A 12289-nucleotide genomic window follows, 5' to 3' on the forward strand; every position below is an offset into this window, starting at 1 on the left:
ATCTTCTAGTTACAGTTACAATACTCATTCTGGTCATCTACTTAGTCTAGAATTCGGCTACTAATGTTTATACATAGATATATCTTTGGTATACAACGTAACCTATCTTTTCTTATATATTCTAACCAAAGCTAGGTTACGTTACGTTATAATCAAGAAAGATATCTTTCTTATACCTTTAGCTTGATAACGACATGTAGCCACAATGCGTTGATATACCTTATCTATATTTGGAGCCATGATATGGTCTGTCTTTTACCTTATGTGGCGTCTAGGGAAGAATATGTTTCACATCTACTCTACTGTGTTCTGACTTACATAGGTTATACATTCTACAGGAAATCCGAAAAATATGGAAACTTCCATAATCGGTTAAAGATGTTTCCTAAATCTAAACTAAATCTTCCCTAAATATCTCCAAGAATATTTTCTCCCACGTTTTTCTCCTTCTCCCACGATCTTTTGTCGTCGTTCTTTGTGTTTCTCTCTTCTTCATCGACATAATCATCTCTCTTTTCTCTATCAGCACAACATGGTTCTAATCTATGTCAAATCGGGTGAATGGATGTGTAGTCGCGGTGATGACTGGAGTTTCGTGGTAGACAAAGAAAGGCGTGGTCGAATGGTAACATTAGCAACTACTACTACGTTGAAGCAGCTCAAGATAATGGTGTGTGAGGATTATGGGGTGGACCATAATGCCATTAATGCCGAGTTCAGTTATTCGTTGTTGAATCAAAAAGGGAATCCTCCTATTATTATCACCAATAATCGGCAAGCATCTAATTTTGTGGGCTATGCAAAGAGGGAATCGTCTACTACCTTGTGTGTGATGTTCTCTGTTTCTGGTGTAAATCAAAAGGAACGAGTCCATATCGATTTGAATAAGGAGCCTTGTGATTCAAGTAATGTTGAGGATGAAGAAGTTCCTGAGATAAATCGAGCAGAGTTTGTCAAGCCGTCAAAGGAGTCTTTTGTTAAAAGAACGAATCATGTCGCTGCAGATGGTTGCGGTCCTTTAAGGAGTGAAAACATTGAACTTTGTCAAAACAATGGAGACAGTGATAAGGATGGTCGAGCTTGGAGAGGAGACTTCGTGAAGAAGGATCAAATTTTCACAAGTAAAGGGGTTCTGAAGGCAACAATGGAAATTTTGGCGATGAAGAATAATTTCGATTACACTATTATCAAATCCACGAGAAAATGGTGGTATATTCGATGTAAGGATGCATTGTGCAACTGGACTGGGCGTGCAGAAGGAATAGATGGGTCTACATATTTCATGATCAACCAATATGATGGAAGACATTCATGTGCTCCTTCAAAGAAAAGGAAATTCGGAAAAACAGCATCAGCAAGAACAATTGGGACTCTGATACAACATCGATTTGATGATGCAAACGATGGCCCAAAACCGAATGACATCATTCAATTTATGAGAATGGAGCATAGTTGTGAGATTACTTATTGGCACGCTTGGGAAGCTCGTGAGTTTGCTATTGCAGCTGCTAGAGGTATACCAGATCGCAGTTACTCTAAAATACCAGCATATTTGCATATGATTAAAGAAGCAAATCCTGGTACGCATACTCACTATGAAACTAATGAGAAGGGAAGATTCATGTATCTATTTATGTCATTTGGGCAATCAGTTAGAGGATTCTACAATGCAATGCGAAGGGTGATTGTCGTTGACGGAACTTTTCTGAAAAATAAATACAAAGGGACACTTCTTGTTGCTACTGCTGTAGATGGTAACTCTAATTTGTATCCGATTGCATTTGGGGTTGTTGATTCAGAGAATGACGATTCATGGGGGTGGTTCTTCAGACAGTTGAAAGTGGTTATTGCTGATTGTCAAGACCTAGCTTTTGTCTCAGATAGAAATGCGTCTATTTCTAAAGCTATTGGGACTGTCTACCCTCGATCAGCACATGGAATTTGCATTCATCACTTATTGACCAATGTGGTCTCATTTTTCAAGACAAAAGGATTGACTGCGTTGGTGGAAAAGGCTTCACGGGCATATAGATACACTGAATTTCAAGAACGTATCACCGAAATTTTTGATATGAGTCCTGAGCTTGGAAGATATCTACGGGAGGCTGATGTGCGCAAATGGGCTCGTTCTCTCTTCCCTGGCTCCAGGTATGACATTAGGACCACGAACCCTGCAGAGTCTATAAATTCAGTTCTTAGAATACCTAGAGAATATCCGGTTATTCCTTTGCTTGATAGTATAAGAGAACTGTTGACTCGATGGTTCTATGAGCGTCGCTTGTTAAGCTCAAAGCATCTAGATCCTTTAACCGCTAAGGTGGAGAGAAAGATTGATAGGAGAATTGTGAAGGCAAAAGGATTCCAGGTTTACAAGGTTGACAACTTCAGATCGGTTGTAAAAGGAGACATATATGATTGTCATGTTGATTTGGAAAGAAGAACATGCACATGTGGTAAGTATGATATAGGAAAAATTCCTTGCCGACACGCCATTCCTGCAATTTATTCACGAGGTATGGAAGTATAAACACATGAATACTTGAGAATTATTTATTTTCGGGATTTTCATCATATAGACTTCATATTGATCAAGTTTTTTTTTGAGATTGACAGGTATGGAAGTGCACAGATTCACTGACGCCTTATACAGCACTGCAGCGTGGAGAACCGCCTATGCAGATTCCATTAATCCAATAGCAGTTGTAGAGTCAGAATGGAATGTCCCTGCTGAGGTTAAACTTGCAAAGGTTTTACCACCAAAGACAAGAAAGAGTGCTGGTCGACCAGTAAAGAGAAGGTATGAATCAGTAGAAGACAAGATCGCATCTTCTCAAGGATCAAAGAAGAATAAAAAGCATAAGTGTAGCCGTTGTGGAACTGAAGGACACAAGAGAGGAACATGCGATTTACCCATCTAGTTTGTTATGTGTCTGCATCTGTCTCTGTTTTTCTTTATTGCTTTTGAAATAATTTGATCTTCTGTTTAAGAACCTATTTGACAATTTGGTATTGCTATACTATAGAGACAAATCGATTTATTCTAGTAATAACCAAAGTAATTGCAAAATAATTCGTTTCAGTAGATGATGATCACCTCGAAATAACAAGAAACATGGTCTTAACTTTGAAAAAAAGAAACAACAAGTTGAGGAAGCACATAAAAGTAGTTGTGCGCGAAGTCGCTGCCTTTGTTGAACATCATGCATAGATATGGTACAAGAAGACCATCACCAAACAACACACAAACAAAGCTTTTATGCCCCTAAGTTCCCTAATGCATTCCAAGGTCTTCTCTTCGCAATGGCACATTGCATCTTCCATCTCTTGAATTCTACTCTCATGGCGTGTCATCATGGCCTCACCAGCTCTCACTGATTTCTGAAACTCGGAATTGTCAACGAGTAACACGTCAAACAGGTCTTGGAAGTCTTCAATCTCCTCAACAACTGACTTGTCAGTCCATTTGAACAAGTGGGTTTTGTCCTTCATCAGTAACATCCAATACACAATTAGATTGACTAATTCTACTCTCATCGGACAACAACGAGATAGTTATATGATAACATGACTAACCTTTTGAGATCCCAAAGGACAACAATGAAATAATCTTCCCGGATTTTGAATTGTTTTTGAAGTGAAACGATTCACTGCCTCACCGCAATTGCATCTTGTGGGAATTCCCCGTTGTTTCGCGAGGCGATCTCTTGTAGTGGATGAAGAATTTACTGAAGACATGAGGGAGTCGATCTCCAACTTTTCGCCGCTGCAATCTCTCTGTCGAGGAAGAATGAGGAAGAAAAGAGATTAGGTCAAAAAAATAACCAAAACTACGTCGTTTCATACTCCCATAACGCGTATTCTAGCTAAGGCAGAGCAGAAAAAAGTCACTAAATTTATCGATAACACCACAAGAACTTTGTCTTTGAACCCTCTAAATTAGTGTTTAAACATCTATCAAACATAGTAGACGGACGTACTTAGATAGTGACCAATGTACAAAAATAATCAATAAATAGGTGTGTGTTTGAGGCGTTGGATTAATTTGTACTTTGGTTTTAGTTAAGGGTTTGGTTAGAGTATGTCTACGGTTATGGTTTTAGAGTTTGTTTAGGGTTAAGGGTTTGACTATGAATTACAGATTTAGGGTTTGTTTAGGGTATGATTAAGAATCATGATTGTATTATGGTTTTAGGGTTTGGTTAGGGTATGTCTATGGTTATGGTTTTAGTTAAGGGTTTGGTTAGGGTATGTCTATGGTTATGGTTTTAGTTAAGGGTTTGTTTAGGGTTTGGGTCCTCAGTTTTTATGATTTTGTTCTTTATAGGGTTGTTTCATAATTTATACAAAATCAAAGCTAGAGTTGTTTCTTAATTCAAATCAAATACCAAAGCCAAAGTTGTTTTCTAATTCTAACAAACCAAACTACTAAAATCACAGTTAATCAATCATCCTCCAGGTCAAAGACCTCAGACCTCTCCCATGGTGAAGGCACATATCGTGTCATAACCTCAGCAAAGATGGGGTCGTGTGCAGCCTCCCATAAGTCCACTCCAATCTTTTGTCTACAACCCATAATGATTTCATCATCCACTAAACTGACGTCAAGACCAAGCAGCGAGCATTCCAAGTGCTTCAGAGCGTATGCACCACAATCACAACAACTTTTGTTCAATCTCAACTTCATAGGCACATCCACGATAGAATATGATGAGAGGAGTAGCTGCTTCTGTCTTTCTTGTGGTGCAACGGACTTCACTATCCTAGGAATGATAGCAGCAAACTTCTCAACGTACTGTCTGTTCTTTCCCCGACCGCAATCAAAGACTTCCACTTTTCTTTCAATGATGTTGACACAGACACCAACCCAGTGATTACCTGCGTTCGAGTCCACAAAAATTTGTAAACGAAGAAATGTATACTAGGATGTAAAAAGAACTGAATGGTTACCATTTACAAACAGAGGAAAGTAGAGTCGATCAACATCAACACCCCAAACTAGATCAGTCCGCCCATGAGATGGAAGCTCTCCTCTGCCGTACCCAAGAAGGAAATCAGGCAATTGATAGGCTTTTTTGTTTGGTAAAAACTTCTTGTATGCAGCGTCTACTTGGAGGCAAAACATAGCACTCATGAAAGCAACACGCCGAGGGGCCCAACGATTCAATGTAGTGTTCACACGCCATATAAACATAACCGCATCCATCTCCTAAAAATTTACAATGAAAGTTAAGTAATATAGCATATAAGAAGTGTTAGGAAGATAAATTCACTAAAGGTTAGTACAAGATTCATTACCTCGTTTCCAAGCCATTTTCCAGCACTTACTACTCTTGTAGCTACAGACAAATTAAAGCATGTAGGACCAATTGTTAAAGGTATAGGCTTTAATGCCCATTCCGTGAATCCTTTCCATGACTCTTCGGAGATATAATAAAGTGACGCCTGCGGAGAAGCATCTTCTGGCAATGGTGAATCGCTAAGCTGAAGTCCATGACCTTTTCTTTTGCACCATTTCTCCCACTGTGACGGCGGTGGAGCTGTATTCATCTCTGTCTTTTCTTTCTTTACTGGATTATCCACTGAACCTCGGACCGAAGTCATTGGAGTCCACCAGTCTTCTTCTTTTTTGTCCTGAGATGGATCAAAGCCTGGCACATACGACGTCTGAGAAAGCCCTTCAACCCCTTGTGTACCTATCCCGCGACCCAAATCATCTGCTTCACTATAATTCACATCGAATGTAGTCTCGGAACCATCCTGTTATATCATGACAAATAAGCAATAATTGAGACACCAAAATACATTATCATTACATAATTATTTTACATAAAAGTTCCAGACCATTACATAAGTTCAAACAAGACACTTACAAACCAAGGACACTTACACACCAAGCACACATACAAACCGAGACCTTATAAAGTACAACAAAATTCAGGCCGATAACTTAGATGCCAATAAAACAAACAGACACGCAAACCACGAACTTAAACAAGACAAAATAACATTGAAGAGGATGGTGAAGACTAGTGTTTGTTTACCCCGCGTGTGGACCTCCTCAACGGTGCCTGGCTCGTCGATGGCTTTGTCGGTGAAGGCTCTCCAAGCTCAACTTCAACGCTGGCTTCCTTACGTGATTGTTTAAGCTCTGTCCGCATCTGCTCAAATGTCTCGGCCATCTGTTTCTGTATCCTTTGTTCCATTCCAGAGAAGTTGTGCTCAAACAACTGTGTCATAAAAGCCTTCATGTCTTCATTAAAAGGAGCTTGCTTTGCGCCACTTGCGAGAACCTTATGCTTTCTCTTCTCCATACCACGATCGGGAAGCCTCTTTTTACCCCTCTTTGATCTAGAACCAACGTTTTTTGATCCTTTCGGAGTCTGAAAGTCGTCATCACTCTCGGCTGCTTCAACATTCACGCTTGCTTCATCATTCACAGCTGATTCGTCATCGAGAGATAAAGAAATCACTTCATTTTCTTCAGTTTCCCAAACATGCTCACTAAAATCATGCCCCTTCTTTATCATCTCCATCAGAACTTGATTCTGTCATCCTCCACATCATCATCTCTGCGAAACGCCTGAGCTTTGACAACATCATAATTTCCTGTCCATGAGATGTATGGGTAGATGTCATCCTACACAAGAAAGGGAAATACAGTTAGATACTAACTACTCATTTCAAACCGGAAAGAGTCGTCATAAATAGATAAAATTACCTTGGGTGTAATAATCTCCTCCAAGCGAATGATCTCCTCATATGACACCTTCGCAGCTCCCATCCAGTTTATGCATCTAGGACCGTCCTTGAAACCCTTATCCAGCTTTTTTCCACAAAGCTTCCCGATTTTTGGCACCGCTTCCATTGCCCAAATCTGCAAGGCGTATGAGAAGCCATCCAAGACATAGCTAGTGGTCTTTTCCTTCAGTTGGGAACGATTTTTGGCTATGGATTTGCAGAGAAGGTCATAAGCAGCAACTCCCCAAGGATACCTTCGAACTCTGTCAAGATCCATGACCACCGCGATGTACTTCAGGGGGATATTAGCTTCTCATCTCTCGCCAATACCACACAAAGAATGATCGCCAAGTAGATAAGACGTATGCGATCTGCATTCTCCATTTCTTTACAGCTTCCTTGTCCTTAGTCCACAGGTTGAAGAGTGTAATTGTTCCATCTTTTCTCCTCAAAACCTTGCTCCAGAAACCACCATCATATTTCCACTCTTCAAACTCCTCAATCGAATATGTGAGTATCGCATTCAAACCCGGTTACGGCGTGGAACTCTTGCAATGAGAATCGAAGCGGTCTCCTCGCAAAGACAAACCATAGCTCGTGCTGTAAGAAAGTCACCAGCTCCCTACACAAGAAGCTGTGTATCACCCTCGCAGAGTATCCAAGACCATTCTCATGGAGCTTAAAAATCTGATGAAAAACCGGGTCTTTCTTCACGACATCCAACTCCTTTGGCAGCCACGCTTGGAACTTTCGGATTATGTAGTCGATCCTGCAGTTGTTGTTGATCTGAGTAACTCGGGGCTCCTCGCCCTCCTTAAAAAGCCTCTTCGGTAGCTCCTCAGACATAGCTACAAACCGTGACAAAATTATTAGTTCAACATGTAAAGGTTTCAATATCATCACACAAATAATAATGTATAAGATGTTTAACCAATCCGTGAAACAAAATTAGTTTAAGAAACACGCCAAATCATTTTAAAAAAAATCAAGCTTTAATGGAAGAACACTTCGATTTCGTTTAATATGAGAATCTATAGATGTAATCCAATACCTTCTGTGAAGAATTGTGAGATTGAGAGGCGAAATTGATGGAAGAACACTTCGAAAATCGATTTGACCCGACGAAGAGGAAGAACGATTCGCAGCCGTTGTGTCTTCAGTGAGATCGAAAAGGATGGTGACGGAGACGAGAGTAGAGACCACGGGCTGATGAAATACCGACGAAGAACAGAGCTTCTCACCGTTGAACCCTAAATCGCCGTGGGAGAGCGACGAGTCTACGACGGAGAAGACAAGGAGAAAGGGGAATTAGGTTTGCGGCATCCCGCGTCTCCTTTTTTCCCATTTAGTGTTTTTTTTATTTTTTAATTTTTATGGATTTTAATTTTAACATTAAAATTTATTACGAAAATTATTATAATTTATAATTTAAATTCAACATAATTGGTAAATTAAGGGTACTTTGGTATTTTACAAGATCTAAAATCCTATTTTCCTAAAATATCTTCTAGAAATCCTAATGTGACAAATCCAAGTTCAAAGTGTCCTATTTATCCAATTTTCCCTTTAAATAACCCGTCTCAAGATTCTATGTATGTAGCTTTTGTGATGGTTTTATTGTATTTCCTTTATATAGATGACGTTCATTTTCTTGAAATAAAATTAAAGAAGAAGCGTTTGAGTTTTTAGTATGTCCTTGTTACTTTTTTTTGGTTCACCAAATATTATATTAAAAACTAAAAGTCCAATGGGTTAACGGTTACATCCGGAGATAATCTCGACGGAAAAACTATAAACGACAAATACAACAACAAAACAGAAGATAGAAGTGTTAAAGGAATGAAAAAAAAACCATAGAAATTCATCACTTTAGATCCTAAAACTGTTGTTCGGAACAACATGGCATAGTCGGAGACATCGAAGTTGAAAGATCCAATTAAGGGGGTTTGAGATCGATTGTGAATGAACAAAACTTGGATTCACCCCCTGTGGTGAACTTTTTAATTCACCTCATTTCTTTTGACCAATCAAATTGCCATGTAGGATTAATGAAAGAAAATATTAAAATCTTTTTAAAAAAGGAAAATAGCTAAAGAAAAAAAAAGGAAAACGCCTATCTATTAACGCCGTCGGCTTCTTCTTAACGAAGGAATGGAAGAATGTGATCTCCATCTGCAAGTTCGTCCTCATCGCCCACGGATATAAGAAGCTTTGTTTGTCAAGTTGCTTTCAAATCAAAGTTTTATTCAGAAAAAAAAAACTCCTCGAGCCTGAAACTTAAATCGTTGCAGCAAACCAAATTTGCAGTCCCTTGTCATATCTTCCCTTCTTCACTTTCTGAAGGGATAGGAGACGATTGCGAACTTGCTTGTCAAGCTGTCGCAGAAGTTGTTCCGGTGCCGTTGGTTTGGTTTCATGTCGTTTTTTCTTTCTTGCCAAATCATGTGAATCGACAGTTGGAAAACATAGTAACAAACATGGAATGCTACAGCAGGAACCACAATTGAGCATTAGGTTCAGGATTGCATATGCCTATGGAATATCGATATCTTTCATAAATCTCCAGACTCTTTGACATGAAACAAACAGATAAAGGAATAAATAACATGAATATCGGAGTTAGGCTTTAATGCTACAAAAAAAATAATGATGGGTACATAATCGGATCTGCAGAGCACTAGCCTTACAGATTTCAAAGTTTTTCCTCATATCCCAAAGTTTCACAAAAAGAAAAAAAAAAACAAAAAAACATTCATCCACATGCAAGAATCAAAAATGGAAGATCACGTTGCAGTTATATTAAAATCTATCAGCAGATTCTAAAGCCTCATAAGAATACAACACTACATGTTCCTTAACTTTCAAATGCTTTGAGAACAACTTCAAAGCAGGACAATATTGCTTAGTCAATGAATGCATATCAAAGGAACATTAGCGTAAACAACAGCAGATTCAAGAGCTCGCATTTGTAGTTGTATGCATTGCATTGATTTCACTTCTCTAAAGTCTCGTAAGAATACAACACATTCATAAACAACAGCTAGCTCGTGCGTTCACAGAACCATGAAGGCCGATCCTTGATGATCTCTGCGACCTGGAAAAAAGAAGAAGCAGATCAGTGTGACTACATATGTAAGGTGGTAGTAGTAGTAGTAGAGCATTGCATAGGAATGATTCTATCATTCTCCTCCATCAAGAGCTTGTTCATTTCCATCAACTTCCTATTCACAAATTAAAGCCATGAAGCCTCTTTCCTTTGTTTCTCTCTGCATCTGAAGTTCAGAAAAGATTTGATCAAAAAGGATCCCTAAAACTCCATTAAGGAGTATTATTATCTGAGAAGCGTGTGTGAGAAGAACATACATAGACATTCCATAACATTATATGAGAAGCGTGTATCAGTGTATGAGACAGAGCTATGATTGAGCAAAAAGGACCAACCTTTGATAGGAAAAAGAGAGGATGTAGTATTACAGTCACAAACTTCTCTTTCTAGCTCATAAGGCCACATGACTTGATTTTGTTTCAAGAAGGTGAAATCGATATAGGATTTGAAAGCAACTTGACAAACAAAGCTTCTTATATCTGTGGGCGATGGGGACGAACTTGCAGATGGAGATCACATTCTTCTATTCCTTCGTTAATAAGAAGCCGACGGCGTTAATAGATAGGCGTTTTCCTTTTTTTTTTCTTTAGCTATTTGCCTTTTTTTAAAGGATTTTAATTTTTTCTTTCATTAATCCTACATGGCAATTTGATTGGTCTAAAAAAGTGAGGTGAATTAAAGAGTTCACCACAGGGGCTGAACCCAAGTTTTGTCCATTGTGAATCGTCTCAGGTGATAAGCGTCCTTCGCTTGATGTAACTAGAGGTAGGAGACCTCGAGACCAAGATGCACACCCAAAACCGTATAGACAGGAGGATGAGGTACAAGTGCGGCATTGGTCGAAGAGCGGGTAAGTGAACTCCATTAAGTTGGCTTGATCAGCTCTAGCACCGACAGTGATGACCCGGGAAACTAGGTGAATCTCAAGTGAATCCAGATAGCAAAATGATCGGTAAGCAAGATGGTGAGAAGGTTGAAACTCTTTTCCTCACAGAGGACAAGCCGGGACAGCAAATAGTATAGTCATGAATTCCGGTACTAGAGAACTCGTCGGGAAAGACAAGAAATGTCATTTCCGGAACAGCAATGAGCCTCATCATGGCTGTTCTTGACTCAAAAGAATTGATGCGCAGCTGCGGAGAAGACAGTGTTGGTGGCGGGGTAGCTAGCAGAAGAGACAGCGTAGTTGCAGGGGTCGAAGATGTTGCCGGCGTCTGAGACGAGAGGATACTCTTGACGACAATCAATAAGGGAATGGAAACTGACTTTAAGCTGAGAAATTGGGTTCCAATATACAGTATTGGACCTCGTTAATCTTACTAAACCCCAATTTGGTCCACAAACCAACTACATATCCTTGTTATCTATCGGATATGTTTACATTATTTTTTTTGGTACTGAAAGAGCTATTGGTGGTGGATTTGAGTGATTTTATCATGTGACAATTTCAAATTTTATCTAGGTAGAAAATCTTGACAAAAAAAATACCTAGGTAGAAAACTTTTTTTAACCATTTTAATTTTCCATGTATCTATATTTTACTGTTCAAAAAAATATTTGCAGAAAAAATGAACAGATATATATATAGCTAAACGAATTTTTTATGAGAAATTGCTAAAAATACCATAAATTGCTTATCAATTTTCAAAAATACTTTTGATCAAAAATACTTTAACATTTGAGTTTATAATTTAGTGATTATTGTTCAGGATTTTGTATTTAGAGGGAAGAATTGGGTTTATAAACTTCTATTAATGTTTTATAAATTATTATTAAATATTTATAAATGTTAGTTTAGTTTTTTTCATCATAAATTTAAGATATTTATGGAAATGATAAACTTTTAAAGGTTCTTACAAAATTATCAAATTTGTGGTAAAATATAAATTCTTCCTTTTTATACAGTTTGTTGTGTTTTTTTTTTAGCAATACGGTTTGGTGTTTGTGACGATCCCGTATCTTTTAATTAATCTATCCAGTTATGTTTGTATTGTATTTGTGATTAAGCATTCCAGAACACATCTTAACTTGGTGCCAAAACTGTTATACAGTCCGATATTCTCATTCCATTTGGTTTCTGTTATAAGTGTCACTATGGTTTAATAACTTTATATGTAAATAAAACATTTTCAGTTTAAATTTTTTTAACTGTTTTAAATATTATAATTTCACTGACAAAATATCCCAATTTTTAAACTAATTACGAAAGTTATTTCTACTCAAGAACAAACTAATACTAGTCTTTTATAAGTACAAAGACAAAATCCGTGGATTCTTGAATTCCACTACACATTAAAAAATACAATGTTTATTTTTTGGGCTAATATTATATTATGGACATCAAATATTATATTAAATGTGTATGATTTTTATTAATTTATCGAAAATACGTTAGGAATCAATTACTTTAGCCACTGCTACATACCAAGAAAAGGTTGAGTAGTC

At 38.0% G+C, this 12289-nt stretch overlaps 3 protein-coding genes across 3 annotated transcripts; 1 reads left to right on the plus strand and 2 right to left on the minus strand.

Moving 5' to 3' along the window:
• The first annotated feature begins 480 nt into the window (after positions 1–480).
• Positions 481–6005, plus strand: LOC117133393. The gene is made up of 2 exons (XM_033289469.1): positions 481–2513; positions 2614–6005. The coding sequence occupies exons 1-2, from the start codon at positions 533–535 to the stop codon at positions 2916–2918; spliced, it is 2286 nt and encodes a 761-aa protein (XP_033145360.1). The 5' UTR covers positions 481–532; the 3' UTR covers positions 2919–6005.
• LOC117133395 lies at positions 4208–5662 on the minus strand. Its single transcript, XM_033289513.1, has 2 exons — positions 5296–5662; positions 4208–5206 (listed from the first exon to the last, which is right to left on the minus strand). The coding sequence occupies exons 1-2, from the start codon at positions 5599–5601 to the stop codon at positions 4919–4921; spliced, it is 594 nt and encodes a 197-aa protein (XP_033145404.1). The 5' UTR covers positions 5602–5662; the 3' UTR covers positions 4208–4918.
• A 527-nt stretch (positions 6006–6532) lies between the features above and the next one.
• On the minus strand, positions 6533–7042 carry LOC117133354. The gene is made up of 2 exons (XM_033289367.1): positions 6719–7042; positions 6533–6637 (listed from the first exon to the last, which is right to left on the minus strand). Exons 1-2 carry the CDS (start codon positions 7013–7015, stop codon positions 6533–6535), a joined length of 402 nt encoding a protein of 133 aa, XP_033145258.1. The 5' UTR covers positions 7016–7042.
• Positions 7043–12289: the final 5247 nt, after the last annotated feature.

This window comes from Brassica rapa, chromosome A04, assembly GCF_000309985.2.
Source record: "Brassica rapa cultivar Chiifu-401-42 chromosome A04, CAAS_Brap_v3.01, whole genome shotgun sequence".
Classification (NCBI taxonomy): Eukaryota; Viridiplantae; Streptophyta; class Magnoliopsida; order Brassicales; family Brassicaceae; genus Brassica; species Brassica rapa.

Bases quoted from the DNA above. Each gene is read 5' to 3' on its own strand.
- LOC117133393 (XM_033289469.1), top strand. From the start codon at position 533: ATGGTTCTAATCTATGTCAAATCGGGTGAATGGATGTGTAGTCGCGGT. The intron at 2,514-2,613 runs GTATGGAAGTAT...TGAGATTGACAG, and splicing joins TCCTGCAATTTATTCACGAG to GTATGGAAGTGCACAGATTC.
- LOC117133395 (XM_033289513.1), bottom strand. From the start codon at position 5,601: ATGACTTCGGTCCGAGGTTCAGTGGATAATCCAGTAAAGAAAGAAAAG. The intron at 5,207-5,295 runs GTAATGAATCTT...GTAAATTTTTAG, and splicing joins GAAAATGGCTTGGAAACGAG to GAGATGGATGCGGTTATGTT.
- LOC117133354 (XM_033289367.1), bottom strand. From the start codon at position 7,015: ATGGATCTTGACAGAGTTCGAAGGTATCCTTGGGGAGTTGCTGCTTAT. The intron at 6,638-6,718 runs GTAATTTTATCT...TTTCTTGTGTAG, and splicing joins AGGAGATTATTACACCCAAG to GATGACATCTACCCATACAT.